This window comes from Nicotiana tabacum, chromosome 23 (assembly GCF_000715075.1).
Source record: "Nicotiana tabacum cultivar K326 chromosome 23, ASM71507v2, whole genome shotgun sequence".
NCBI classification, from domain to species: domain Eukaryota; kingdom Viridiplantae; phylum Streptophyta; class Magnoliopsida; order Solanales; family Solanaceae; genus Nicotiana; species Nicotiana tabacum.
In genome coordinates, this window is record NC_134102.1 from 85,901,729 (window position 1) to 85,914,835 (window position 13,107).

The window sequence follows — 13,107 nt, forward strand, 5'->3', positions numbered from 1 at the left end:
ATCCTCTCTTCTTGTGGAGCGGGCCGAATGCCTCGGCAGTAGATAGATGCATCTATGGATCGTGCCGTACGTCCCTCGACAGTGTACATATTATTCTGGATTGGACTGTACGATCTCAACATAAATCGTGCTTAATAATACTCGGAGCCTAATCATACTTGATATTATTTTGTGGCTTATGAGGCTACACTTATCAATGACGAGAATTTATTAATTTGTGAAAGAATTATTTGCTCCTGCTTGTTGATGGATTATTATTATTAATTACATAACTCATGCTTATTTGGAATTTCTGTATTCATATTGTTAGCCCATAGTAAGTGTCGAAGTCGACCCCTCGTCACTAATTCTTCGAGGTTAGACTAGATACTTTACTGGGTACATGTTGTTTATGTACTCACACTACATTTCTACACTAATCGTGCATGATTTGAGGCAGGTGCATCTGGCGGTACTACCAGCGCGCATCCCAGATATCCCGAGGCCTAGTGGTGAGCTGTTTCCTGAGCCGTTCCGCACCACCTAGAGTCTCTCCTTTACATTTATTTATGTCTATTTTCAATTCAGACAGTGGCTAGAGTTTTGTATAATCTATTAGTGTTCATACACTTGTGACACCAGGTCTTGGCACACACACTAGCAGGCATATAGTTTTAGATTATTCTATGGTTATGATTGCACTCAGTTGCTTTCGTTTATTTATTTACAAATTTGCGGTTTCTTAACCTTTTTATTTAATGAAATTTAATCACTTAAAAACTTATTAAAAGAGAAATAACATAGTTTAATTCACTGTTGGCTTGCCTAGCGGTAATGTTGGGCGCCGTCACGACCTATAAGAGAATTGGGTCGTGACATTAGGTGCAACCAATTTGTGCGAAAATGTATTTATTTAAATGCATGTACAACGACAATGTATTTCTTTTCAAAGAGAAAATGAGATAAACCCTAATCTTATGTATGACTGTGACCTTTTATTAATTTCTTTCACCTTTTTTTATCGCTTTAGCCTAAATTAAATCTCTCTCCCATTCGTCTGATCATTTCATTTGTCACAAGTATTAAAAAAAATTATTGTTGGATGACGTTCCTTTTAGGAGTATTTATTATTATTAGAATCCTAAATAAGGTAGAAAGTCAAAGAGAAAAAGACCAAAAAGATTCCACTCCTAACAAAAAACCAAAAGAACATCTTTAACTTAAAATCTGGTGGTTTAACTTAATAGAGAAAAAAAATCAAAAGTCGTAAATAATTTTTTTCTTTTTTAGTTAACATGGGCTAAACTGTATTAATAGCCAAGAATTTGTTCTACTAATTGTCAATATTTAACTTTGTAAAAGGAATCAAATAAACAATTTCAAGATCTGATTCACATTTGAATCAACTGATACCTGCCTCAAGGCTCATCCCTTTATTATATAATTTGTTGACCAAAATGTGAACCACTTTTTATGGTCTTTTCTGCTCTGGGTTCCTTTTTACTATATTTCTTAATTAATTATTATTCATTAAAATAAATCACATGAATCCAACATAGTGTTAGGTGAGAGTTGAGTGGTCCAAGTTTCGCTTTTGCTTTTTTTTAGTGAGAACTGAAAAGATCAATTATAATAATAAAATGGTCTTTGATTGTTTACCTTTTTACTCTTTTTCTTTTTTCCCCACGTTGGGTAAGAATGTAGGCTTTCAGACTTGTTTCCATTATTATCCTTTCGTTTATTTTGCAAGTTTTTTAATCTAATACAGAAAAAAAAGTTAGATTATCTAATCATGTATTGGTGAAAACTTTGTCCAAAAAAAAGAATGAAAATAGCTAAAAGCTACTAAAACTTATCAAACTTTCCCAAGTTAGTTGTATATAGGCCCGTTGACATTTTTTTTAGACGAATTCTTCTTCTTCTTTTTTTTTTGGGTTATAACTATGCATTTGCGTAAGATTTAGTTACTAAGACCATATTTGAGAATGAGTGAAATGTATTCCCTAAATTAGACCGTGATATTTAGTCTTTTTATTATACACGATCAACGATTATCCTAACTCTGAAGATAAGTAATCAAGTTATGAAAATCACATACGAAAACACTTCTCCTCCTAAATGTAATTCACAAGCTTATGCCATTTTAGGTTTATGTTAAACGTAATATAATTAAATTTGTGAAGATCTTGTGCAAACGTGTGCATGCATTTCATTTATCCTTTTCTAACTTAAAATTTTACACTTGTAAAAGGTTAAATTATAAAAGGTTTACTAACTTTTTTGTTCTTTTCAAACCAATTATTAAAATTAACTACCACCCAGAGTTACAGTCTAGTAGCTAGTACAGATTAGAAATTTCACACACAAGAAATTTGATTTTTGTTTTCCAGTAATAATTTTCTTATTAAAATAACTAAAAATTCACTCAAAAAAGTTTCTCTACTTTAATAAAAAGGAAAATTGGAGAGAGAAATTTTGGAAGGAAATAAACGTGCAGTGAAGGAGTAGTTGCCTTCGGAACCCAATTAATGCGATTCACAACGCGGGCCCACACACAAAATCCAAGTCTCCCATTAAATTGCCACTCAAACTGTGTCGTTTTATGTTGTTGTGATTCTCATTTTCTTATATATTCACTCATTCATTCATTCATTCATCCATCTACTACGTCTATAGTTGTCTCTCACTCCTATTTTTAATTTATTTTTCTTTTCCTTTCTCTCCCTTTTCCTCCATTTTTCTCTCTGTTTCTAAAATACAAAATTGGGTCTTTTAATTTCCTTGTTTGAAGCTTTATCTTGTTTTATAAAGGTTAATTTGTGCTAGTTGAAAGTAATATTGTTTTTGGTTATGGCGGGAGTTGGAACAAGGTGGAAGATTTTTAGGCCGTTGTTGTCGATTTCTTGGAGTTTTCTTTTGGCTGCAATATTTGTTTCAGCTGAAAGAAGTTTGAAGAGGGAACAAACATATAATAATGCAACTCATCAGCAGCAGTCAGATGCTAATTACCTTACTGATGTTGTCAATTTCTTGTGGAAGCCTAATGAATCTGGTTACCAACATGTTTGGCCGGTAATTAAATATTCTTCATTTTGGATGAACTTTTACTTTTGTTGTATTTTTTGTAGCTTTGAATTTTTTTAGATTGATTGATAGTGGTAGTTGGTTATTCTCCTTAAACATGATTTAGCTGATTAGGTGGGACCATTTAATGGACTATTATTGAATCTTGAGTAGTTTAGCTGATTGAGATACTAGAGAGTAAAATTGAACCAGCAGTCCAAGAGTGGTTACTTGTAAAGCATGAAATGCATAATTTGAACTTTATGGGCACGAAATAGAAATTGATTTACTGAGTTCAAAATCTCTTATTTTGTACTTATTTGAAAATTTTAACACATATACACGGTTTAAGCCAAAGTTTTTGGGTTCACGTACCTTGTATACTACATCCACCCCTGATTAAATGCACCAACAAGTTATCTATATGCATATTCGGGTGAACTTGTGTCCTTTATTTCTTCCTAGTTTCTTCGGAAAGTGGAGGATTAGCATGTAACTATGTTTATTTACTTACCATTTGAGATCAAGAAGAGAAAAGGAATGAAAACATATGTGATCGGTAAGATGTATGAGTAAGATGGACAATGTGAAGTTTACATTCCAGAGTAGTTATGTGAGTTGATGTCTCTGACCTCTAAGATGTTGGCATTTTGGAAATCTGAGCTATGATTGAACTGCCACATTCATGAGCCATTTTGATTTATAATTTTCTACTTCTATAGCTGCCCGGATATATTCAGTAGGCTACTGTTTGGTTTAATCCTGTTGACTATGGTTGACAATGGAAGTTCTGAATGTCGCTACTGAATGTCATTGCAGGATATGAAATTTGGATGGAAAATTATTGTCGGTTCCATAATTGGATTCTTGGGAGCAGCATTTGGGAGTGTAGGTGGTGTTGGTGGTGGCGGCATATTTGTACCTATGCTTTCTCTTATCGTTGGATTTGATCCAAAATCATCCACTGCAATTTCAAAGTGTAAGATAGGGAGCACTAGTATAACATTGACTTTTAAGGAAATTGTTTGTTAGTTTCATGTCTTTAATGGCTTCTTAAATTGTAGTGTGTATTTAATGTGAAGTGAAGATTCTTTGCTGAGAAATGAGTAAACAGAATGGAACTTAATGAGAAATGAGTTAACAGACCCTGAACTTTTTGCCTGGAAAAACTCCTGACTCAAGTTTTCATTGGAAGACGTTCTTCATACTCCTTATCAATAAATTTTCCTGCCCTCCACATTCCTTGAGCTAAATTTAGTTATCTTATGTTGGCATAATGTTGGATATACTTTTCCCTTTCTGTGAGAAGTGTAATAGTAGGGTCTTTTAGCTTAAGTCGTGATCTGGATTTGTAAACAGAACCTAGCGTCTAGATAAGACAAGGTGTATATATTAGATAATTTACTCCCTGATAGATGCCTTTTCCCTTCTCTTCTCCCTTTAGGCAGGATAAGTGTAAAACCCCCTGATATTTTCACACTATATCAGCACTGTAGTAGCAAGTCTTAATTTCTGAATTTCATCTTCTGTTATTAGCTGCTCTCTCATGGTTAAGGGACTCACAGATTCTACTCTTGGTTTGTCAGGTATGATCATGGGAGCTTCGGTCTCTACTGTTTACTATAATCTAAAGCTCAGGCATCCAACGATTGATATGCCTATTATTGATTATGACTTGGCTGTGCTCATCCAGCCAATGCTGATGCTTGGCATTAGTATTGGAGTTACTTTCAATGTGATATTTGCTGATTGGATGGTCACAGTTCTGCTAATAATACTCTTCATCGGTAAGACTGCACTCAAAGTTTCATGTTTCCTTTACCAACTGCTCCAACAAAACTTCTGAACTTACATGATTGTTGCAGCTACATCAACCAAGGCCTTTTTGCGAGGGGTTGAGACGTGGAAGAAAGAGACTATCATGCAAAAGGTAAACGCATAATTTCTTCCTATTTGAATACTGTCATCTCTGCACTGAAACAGCACGTTTGAAGTGTTAGTACTTTTGCTCTTTCTTTTCACCTATTCTAATGGCATCCATTCTGTACAGTAAATAGCATGTTATATATATGATACTGTTCCTAGTATCGAGATGCCTTGTCCCATTGAATTCTAGCAAGGGTATATAAGTAAGGCCATATATGTGAAGTGTTGGTTTTTTTCATAATCATATGTTTTACTTACTTCAGGAGGCTGAGGCTGCGAAAAAGTCAGGCATAAATGGTAGGTTATAGAAACTACTTCTTTATTATAAATGAGTTTAATGGGCTTTCAATCTCAGTGTTCTTTTCATTTCCTTTTATCTGGTTCTTTGTGCTAGGCGCTGGTGAAGAAGCAGAATACAAGCTCCTTCCTGGTGGTTCTAACGATGACCCTGAAAAGAAAGGAACCGATTCTTCTGAACCTGAGGTGACACATCTTAGATCTTGAAATGATAATATCCTGATAGTTTTGATCTAATAAGCTATGTCTTTTTAGGTGCCTATCCTGGAGAACGTTTGCTGGAAGGAAGTTGGACTCCTGTCTTTTGTTTGGGTTGCATTTCTAGGACTGCAAATTGGCAAGGTTTTCATTTCTTTCGTATTTATATTCTTTGTTTATGATCCTATGTATACTCAGCGATGATGCTTTGAGTTTCGATTGTTTTTTAAGTTTTTGTTAATTTTGTAAACTAACTGGCCTTTTATGTTGTGGAAATAGAATTATACAGACAATTGTACAGCGCTATATTGGGTGGTGAACCTGTTGCAGGTTTGTGTTTATCTATGTTAAGGTTGGCGCAAACTCTAAAATCCCAAAAATTATTCTAGCAATGAACATGAACTCATTCAATGTCCTGCAGATCCCAGTTTCCCTTGGCGTATCATCTTATGAAGCTATTAGCCTATACAAGGGTTGGAGAAGAATTGAATCCAAGGGAGACCAAGGAACTAACTTCCGGGTGCTGCAACTAATTGTTTATTGCTTTTTTGGAGTAGTAGCTGGTATGGTAGGCGGACTTCTTGGTTTGGGCGGAGGATTTATCATGGGCCCTATGTTTTTGGAGCTGGGCGTTCCTCCTCAGGTATGTTTATTTGTTATCTTTAAGTGGTATGGAGCAAAAATTAAAAATTCTTTTTTTTCATACACTAGGGTGCACAAATGCTACCAATCTGTAATTGGTTCGTTTTGCTGGTTATGCATTGCTGAGTTTTATTTTGGCCGATAATATTTTTTTTTATGAAGTAAGGTGTTGCATTAAAGGCATCAAGAAGATGCAGAAAAAGTACGAGCTGAAAAGCCTTGGTTAACTCCTAATACTAAAAAACCTATATAACTGGGAGTTAACCAAAACCAAAAACAAAAAATATGACTATTAAGCCATAGTAAGAGAGCTAATGAAATCTAAGAGGGGAATAACATCATTTACAGGGGAAAGGTTATTCCAACTAACAAGGTTCATCAAACACTTAGATTTCAGCAGGTTATTGGGAGTTGAAATACTTCAAATACCATCAAAATATCTGGTGTTCTCTGTCCAAATACACCAAAAAATACATGCTGGGATCATTTGCCAGATCTTCTTGATGGTTTTGCCAACTTTCTAAGAGCACCAAGATTCAACTGCTTTCTTAATATTCTGAGGAGTAGACCAACTGATACCAAAAACTGCTAAAAACATATTCCATATATCTGCTTCCACTGAACAGTGCAAAAAAAGATGGTTTACTGATTCTGAGTTGTTGCGGCACATGTAACATCTATTTACTAGCTGAAAGTGTTTTCTGCATAAGTTGTCCTGGGTCATGATAGCATCTATGAGGGCGGTCCGAGAGAAGCACATTACTTTTGTAGGTATTTTTGACCTCCATGCCTCCATGGCCAATTCTTTATCATTCCATTTGATGCACACAATTTGCTATATCCCGCCTTCACTTTATATGTACCCTCTATTTACTAGCTGAAAGTGTTTTCTGCATAAGTTGTCCTGGGTCATGATAGCATCTATGAGGGCGGTCCGAGAGAAGCACATTACTTTTGTAGGTATTTTTGACCTCCATGCCTCCATGGATTCTTTATCATTCCATTTGATGCACACAATTCGCTATATCCCGCCTTCACTTTATATGTACCCTCTATTTACTAGCTGAAAGTGTTTTCTGCATAAGTTGTCCTGGGTCATGATAGCATCTATGAGGGCGGTCCGAGAGAAGCACATTACTTTTGTAGGTATTTTTGACCTCCATGCCTCCATGGCCAATTCTTTATCATTCCATTTGATGCACACAATTTGCTATATCCCGCTTTCACTTTATATGTACCCTTGCAAAAATTACCCCACTTTAGGCTGTCTGAGATTTGGGGGTTTATTGTGAAGCCTTCAAGAATTCTGTATAGGTGAAAGAGTTCATCAAGTTCCCGGTCCTGCATGTTTCTCCTGAAATGAGGTTCCCATATGCTCCCTGCTCTGTTCTGGGCTATTGTTGAGTCAGGTTCAATAGCTATCTATATATGCCAGGGTGTGAGTCTTTTAGAGGTTGATAATATTTAATGATCATGTTCTAACCACGACCGAATAGTATTGTTAGAAACTGAAATAGCCACAAAATTGGACAACTGGTTCGTCAAAGTTGGGAGGCTAGGGCTGCAGGCTGATCCGCCTGAGATTTATGGTGGCTTAAGCAATAAAATCTAATCCAGACCAAACTTGTGTATGGACAACAAACCTTTTGGAAATTCTCAGAAGCTAATGTGTTGGTACTCAAAAAGACAACAACAACAACAACCCAGTATAATCCGGGTATGGGGAGGGTAGTGTGTACGCAGACCTTACCCTTACCCTGGGGTAGAGAGGCTGTTTCCGATAGACTCTTGGCTCACTCCCTCCAAGAACTCCCCACCAACTCACAACCTCTTGGTTGGAAGTGGAGGGTGCTCACCACTAGAGCAACCCACTCTTGTCTACTCAAAAAGACAATTTGAAGTTTTTAATCCATGCTTTCCAGCACTTAATTTTTTGGATCCAAAGTCAAAGGGATCTTTAAGTATGTTAGAAACACAGATGAATTCTTGATTTCCTGTATTGAAAGAGAAACTCAAACAGTGAGAGTCAAAGATAAGGTGCCCCAAATATCTTGATTTAAGAAAAATGGCCTAAAGATTTTTGTTAGAGACATTTTAATTATTATTTTCTTAGTAATGTATATATACGCCTCTTAATTGTCAACAACTTCCGTGGTCAATAGAAACATTGACTTCACCTATAAAAGTCTGCTGAATAATGTTCACTTAAGTTTATAAGGCGTTTGCCTTTTGAAGTGTAGAATTCAGCATAACTCTTGGATACTTTGTTTCTCGACAAATTGGAATAGTATTTGGGTATTATAAGATTCACGTATCATCTTCCTCTAGCTTCATGCACGAATCGTTTCCCATTTTTCCTTCCATGTTTCGTTTTACCTATACTTCTGTATACTCGTGTTAATCTTACAACTAAAAGAGTTTTTCTTGTAATCTTTGAAGTTTCTCATAATTTTGTTTATTCCCCTATGCGGCTGAGGTTTTCTTTTTTTGTTTTTGCTTGATTGCATTAGAAATATGAATTACAGTAAAATGAGTAGTTTGATGCACTGTCTTTAGCAGCGGTATATATGAAAAGCAGACTATTTTTTTGTGATAAGGATGAAAACATCCATGCTTTGTAGTCTTTATACAATTATAAAGCTGTGTATGTATGTTTTCAAAATTCATTTGGTAGTTGGATAGTACAAATAGCAAAGAGTTAAGCTACCAATATTCCTTCACTGAAGTGTCCATGGCTGAACTCAAGCGAGTTTTGGAAGATCTTTTTACTTGATCTGTCTTCATATCTATTCAACTTCTTGTCATACTTTATAACCATTGTCTCGTGTAACTGTGTTTTCTGCTATTAGGTTTCAAGTGCCACTGCCACCTTTGCAATGATGTTCTCCTCATCAATGTCTGTCGTAGAGTATTACCTTCTAAAACGTTTCCCAGTTCCTTATGGTATGTGTGTGCTGATCCCTTAAATTAACGGTTATAAGGTAGATTTTTCACCTTTATATAGGAACTAAAAGTTGTATCCTTGCCGCAGCTGCGTACTTCGTTGCCGTGGCAACTGTTGCTGCTTTAGTTGGGCAACATGTTGTGAGGAGGATGATTGTGATACTTGGAAGAGCATCACTTATCATCTTCATACTAGCCTTCACAATTTTCGTGAGCGCAATTTCACTAGGTACGTATTTATTTTCTGCGGTGCTTAGAAGCAGCATCAACATTTGAACATCCTCTAGCAACAATCAACACTTCATTCACAGTTTCAGATTGAATTGGGTGTTAGAATTTTCTTTTCTGGTTTGACAGGTGGGGTTGGAATCTCGAACATGATTGAGAAGATCCAGCACCATGAATACATGGGCTTCGAGAACCTTTGCAAATATGATCCTTAATTAAGTACAAGTTAGGTGAAGCAAACTGGTCATACATTAGTGCTTCACTAACTTGAATTATTGGCTTAAAGTAGGAGACCAATTCTTGGCTAGGTGGAAGAAGATATCCACTGTCTCAAGTTAGCTAGTTCCATTCTACATTAGCTATACGTCGGAAGTAAATCTGCTGTGGAAGATTTCTGCTCTGGGGAAATCTGCTGTGGTATATTTCTGATGTGGGATTTGCCCTTTGTTGTCAGTTTGCATGAAATGAGATTCAGTTTTGAACTATTGAACACCATAAATAATGGAGAAAAAATAGAAATGGGAATTCTTAACTTCATTTTATTTGTAAAACTGTGTTCTCGTTGTGTAAAATACTACCATTGGAAGATAATCAGAATTCTTATTGGTTTGATATCATGACTGTTTATTTTGCCAGCAGTTGTACTTGAGCTTTATAATTCAGGTCTCTTTCTAGGAAAATGCTATTATTGATATCTAATATGATTGGGAATATGGTAAGACAGGACGAACAGGTACAGAAGAAATAAAACTTCAAAAATTTCTCCTTATATATATATATATATATATATATATATATATATATATATATATATATATATATATATATATATATATACACCAAATTATATTCATCTTCTTAATTACTCGCTCTATTATTTCCCAACAAGTTTTTCTTTCTTCACATTTATCTAACACATATAAAAATTGGGAAAATGACATTGTATAGCTGATCTCGAAATAATAGTAATAAATTTTTTTTTTTTTGTATATATATATATATACATTTTGTATGTTATATACAAAAAGTATACAAATTTTATATACTTTTCGGCTACCGAATGTAAATAGTTTATGGTGGATTAAAAATGAAAAAAGCCTTATAAGATTCTGCCGCTTGTCTCTTCTTATTCGGGGCATTTGCATCTATACCCAGTTTTGGGGTCACTATTGAACTTATACCCGCTTTGTACAAATAATTGCAAGTCTACCCACTTTTCGGATAACTTCAAACATACGAGCCTGAAGTAGCAAAAAATTATGTCTGAAGTTTGAACTTTAGAATTTTTTGCCTGAAGTGTGACCTTATCAAAGCAAAACTTCGGATATTTTCGCCTGAAGTTTAGCTTGACTTGCAAAGGCAATCGGAAAAACTTCAGTTCATAATGCAAATTTCAGACAAATTATAGTATGAAGTTCTTTGGTTTGTATTGCAAAGTTTTCGATAGAAACTCAACTCACTCCCTCAAAGAACTCCCACCTTGCTCTTGGGTTGACTCAAACTCACAACCTCTTGGTTGAAAGTGGAGGGTTCTCACCACTAGAGCAACCCACTCTTGTTAAGAAAAAATGGCACCACATGACATAAATTGTATGTTGGTTATGTGCTTGATTTTGCTCTAAGAGGTCAAGGGTTCAAACCTCAACTAAAGGTTTTTTTTTTTTTTTTTTTTTTTTTTTTTTTTGGGAGAGACTTTGTGGTTAAAAATTATGATGAAGTAAAATTGAATTCAGGGCCTTTTCTAACTTAAACTCAACAAAACTAATAGACTAAGACTATTTTTTGTCAAGAAGTATAATAATTAAAGTTATATTCTAATTCTTCTATAAATTTTGACACCGCTTACATAAATTTCTGCGTACGTTCATGTGGCCTGATAGTTATAAACTTCGGACAAAATTGTAAATGTAATGGTAATAAAGACAGTTAATTCCAGTATCTTATTGACCTAACATCTTTCCTTGAAACAATAAAATTATTATAAAAATTCAAAGAACCAAACTGGCAAACAAACAAATCAAGAAGATACATTGATCACTTGGGATTAGCTGAAGAACACAACCAAATTAAATAAAAGACCAAGAAAAAAATTCTTGCTTATAAATATAAACCACCAGTGTAAGGGACTCCAGTCCCAGGCAACCAATAATTCCCCACTATGAAATTGGAGACACTGAAATAAAATGCATCCAAGAAGTTAATCTCACTACGATAACTAGGTCATGCAATCCTGTTACTGGTATCCGATCCTGGACCCGTATTCTTATATTCAGCATAATACAACGTACTTAACGCAAAACTCATACCCTAGTGCTAAATCACAGTGTATTTCATATTCAATCAATAATACTTGCACAGATTCTCATGTGTTTGAGAGAGAAAAGAAGAAGAAGAGGAGGAAAAGAAAGGAGGAAGAAAGGAGCGCACAGGTCGCAGGAAGAAGAACAAGAGAAGGCGACGACTGGTCTAAAGTTGTAAAAATTAGGATATAAGTTAAATAATTTTGAAAATATAAGTATAGGCTAAATGGGGACGACCAAATAGGGCGCCCCGTACAATTTTTACTTCTTATTATGTGCATCTTTACTTAATCCAATCGCACAGGTGAAAATTTGGTCAAAATCTGCAAAAACTAGAGATATACTATGAAATACTTTAGAGAAAGAATGGTCTGGGATGGGTTACCAGGAAACAGGACTATTGATGATTATGGAATTCATGGAAACCTATTGTTTTTCGACTGGAAATACTTACTTACACTTTGATATTTATGCTAAATCAATAAATGCATGGCATTTGTCTTCTACGTATACTTTTACGACTTAACCAAAGTTAGTATGTTTTCTCACCTCAATTTATCACTTAGTTATAATAAATCGATGTAGTTTGGTATAAATACTGGGTACGAGTAAGCAGGGGCGGCCCAACCCTAAAGTAAGTGAAACACTTGCTTTAGGCCCCAAAAATTTAAAGGCTCCAAAATTACTAATATTCTTTATATATTGTAGTATATTATTTATATAATTATCTTTTATTATTGATAAATTTATTTCTTTATTGTCATATTAATTTTTAATAACTCGATTTCTTCCTCTAATTAATATAACTAAAATAGTTTTCTGTCAATCTTATTTTACTTTTTTACTTAATTATATTTCTCTATTCATTAGTTGGTCACGTAACTATATCTAATAATCTAACTTATTATTTATTTTTCTTACATAAATTATACTCTCTCCGTCCCAATTTATATGAAAGTGTTTGACTGGACATGGATTTTATGAAATAAAGGAAGGCTTTTGAAACTTGTAATCTTAAATAAATCATAAAAGTTTTTGGGCTAAAAATCATCTCAATAATGGTAAAAAGAAAAATCTAAAGTTAAATTGTTTACCAAATATAGAAAGGGACTTACTAAAAAAAAGGAGTCACTTATATTTTCTGGTTCTCCCATTTCAGTTGTGATGCAATCAACGTTAAATTTATTTAATTTTCTGTATTTTATAAAACTAAGTTCTCATTTTTTTTAATTATACATCCTCACTTGTCTAATTTTTTTAAAAACGATATTCATTATATATATATATATATTAAGGCCTCTTATTAAGCATCCGATGAGGTTGGGCCGCCCCTGCTTCTTGCTTTAGGCCTCTGATGAGGTTGGGCCGCCTCTGCGAGTAAGTATTTTCTAAATTATGCATCGCTAAGCTAGCTAGAAACTGCTAATAACTTTAGACACAAAGCGGGATTTTTTCCCCTTCCTTTTATGGAGTTCTTTGGCGAGTTGGCACATGTATGTCAGTTTATTTGAACCTATTATTTGTCTAAAAA

At 34.6% G+C, this 13,107-nt stretch overlaps 1 protein-coding gene across 1 annotated transcript; it reads left to right on the forward strand.

Moving 5' to 3' along the window:
• Positions 1 to 2,581: 2,581 nt before the first annotated feature.
• On the forward strand, positions 2,582 to 9,890 carry LOC107768163 (sulfite exporter TauE/SafE family protein 3). Its single transcript, XM_016587264.2, has 12 exons — positions 2,582 to 3,051; positions 3,862 to 4,021; positions 4,629 to 4,829; positions 4,908 to 4,972; positions 5,232 to 5,265; positions 5,363 to 5,451; positions 5,521 to 5,607; positions 5,743 to 5,793; positions 5,885 to 6,106; positions 8,955 to 9,048; positions 9,137 to 9,277; positions 9,406 to 9,890. The coding sequence occupies exons 1-12, from the start codon at positions 2,830 to 2,832 to the stop codon at positions 9,489 to 9,491; spliced, it is 1,452 nt and encodes a 483-aa protein (XP_016442750.1). The 5' UTR covers positions 2,582 to 2,829; the 3' UTR covers positions 9,492 to 9,890.
• Positions 9,891 to 13,107: the final 3,217 nt, after the last annotated feature.

Coding starts and splice junctions, on each gene's coding strand:
- LOC107768163 (XM_016587264.2), top strand. CDS start 2,830: ATGGCGGGAGTTGGAACAAGGTGGAAGATTTTTAGGCCGTTGTTGTCG. Junction 4,830..4,907: donor GCTAATAATACTCTTCATCG/GTAAGACTGCAC, acceptor TGATTGTTGCAG/CTACATCAACCAAGGCCTTT. Junction 5,608..5,742: donor TAGGACTGCAAATTGGCAAG/GTTTTCATTTCT, acceptor TTGTGGAAATAG/AATTATACAGACAATTGTAC.